At 37.6% G+C, this 1,358-nt stretch overlaps 1 protein-coding gene across 1 annotated transcript; it reads right to left on the bottom strand.

Annotated features, from left to right (window-relative positions):
* Window positions 1–641: 641 nt before the first annotated feature.
* On the bottom strand, window positions 642–1,092 carry LOC118356310 (10 kDa heat shock protein, mitochondrial-like). Its single transcript, XM_035724095.1, has one exon. It carries the CDS (start codon window positions 1,069–1,071, stop codon window positions 763–765), a length of 309 nt encoding a protein of 102 aa, XP_035579988.1. The 5' UTR covers window positions 1,072–1,092; the 3' UTR covers window positions 642–762.
* Window positions 1,093–1,358: the final 266 nt, after the last annotated feature.

Below are 1,358 nucleotides of genomic sequence, written 5' to 3'. Positions count from 1 at the left end.
TGCTAATTACATGACATGTCACTTAAATTTACATCCGTCTTGTTTTTTTTTTCTTTTGCAAACTTTTAATTTCATTCCCTACATCCTTTTCTAAAATGCTTAAAAAATAGATTTTGCAAAACATGGGACACGAATGTCATTTGTTGTGTATGAATTTGCTAAGAAATAGGGTGTAGCACAGCTGTTATTTTTCCACATATCCTACTCAATCTGTCATGCGTTTACTGTGTTTTATAAATATGTGTCATATTTGGAAATATATTGTTCACATATCTTGCATGCTTTCCATTCACAGCATGCTAAAAATACGGTATCAGTTTGTCAACACGGCTTTCAAAAAAAACAAGATCCTTTCGTTTGAAAATTCCAACCAAGTCCATAGTCCAGACCAGGTGGTTATTATAAGACATTTTGTTTCCTGTTTCTTACTTGGCCCTCGTCTGGCTCTGTTTTTGCGTCCCGTCTAAGTTGTGCTTTAAGCATCTCCGATACGAAAATATCTTAGGTGTGTGACTCAAAAACAAGGTGGTGTATTCAAATTGCTTCATGTTCTTTTTTTTTTTTTTTAACCACTCATTTATGCATTTTTATTTACTAATGTTTGTATCAGTACACTAAAACTGAATTTTAGAGACACTGGATATCATTAGTTTGGATACCATTAGTTTATTATAAAAGAGAGACATGAAAATTATTTACATGATGAAAGATTTCACTTCACTGGAATGGGCAGCTTCACTTCATGCCATTTTAATAATGATTTCAGTCCACATACTTTCCGAGAATGTCACCATCTCTAAATAAGAAATAATCCTTGTCATCTAGAACTACTTTGGTGCCTCCATATTCTGGGAGAAGAACTTTATCTCCAACTTTCACACTAACTGGTTGAATCTCTCCACCATTTCCTTTAGAGCCCGATCCAACAGCTACTACTGTTGCTTGTAACACTTTTCCTTGAGATTTTTCTGGAAGCATAATACCTCCTTTGGTTACAGTTTCAGCTGCGCTCCTTTCAACTAAAACTCGGTCAAAGAGGGGAAGAAACTTTCTAAACGCCTGCCCTGCCATGACGCCGACCGCCGCAGTTGGTACTCTCTCAAATTGCTTCATGTTCTAAAATGCCTGCTTAAGTTGGTGCAGGAATACAAGAGAAGTTACACTCTGGCTTCCTTCATCACGGGACTGTTCCTTCTGATGAGTCAGGAACAACGCATTGAGATAGCGCCATTGGGGTGTTTCCACTAACTGAAAGCTCTAAGGTGTGCGAATCATAAACTGAGCTGGCTTCCAGATCACTAAAAATGCTTGTTTTCTTTCAAGTGCAAATGACCACAGCCCTGGGTTGAGGGTGAAGT

The sequence above is a fragment of the Zalophus californianus genome, chromosome 15 (genome assembly GCF_009762305.2).
Source record: "Zalophus californianus isolate mZalCal1 chromosome 15, mZalCal1.pri.v2, whole genome shotgun sequence".
Taxonomy (NCBI): Eukaryota; Metazoa; Chordata; class Mammalia; order Carnivora; family Otariidae; genus Zalophus; species Zalophus californianus.
This window is presented reverse-complemented; position numbering and strand designations above follow the sequence as displayed.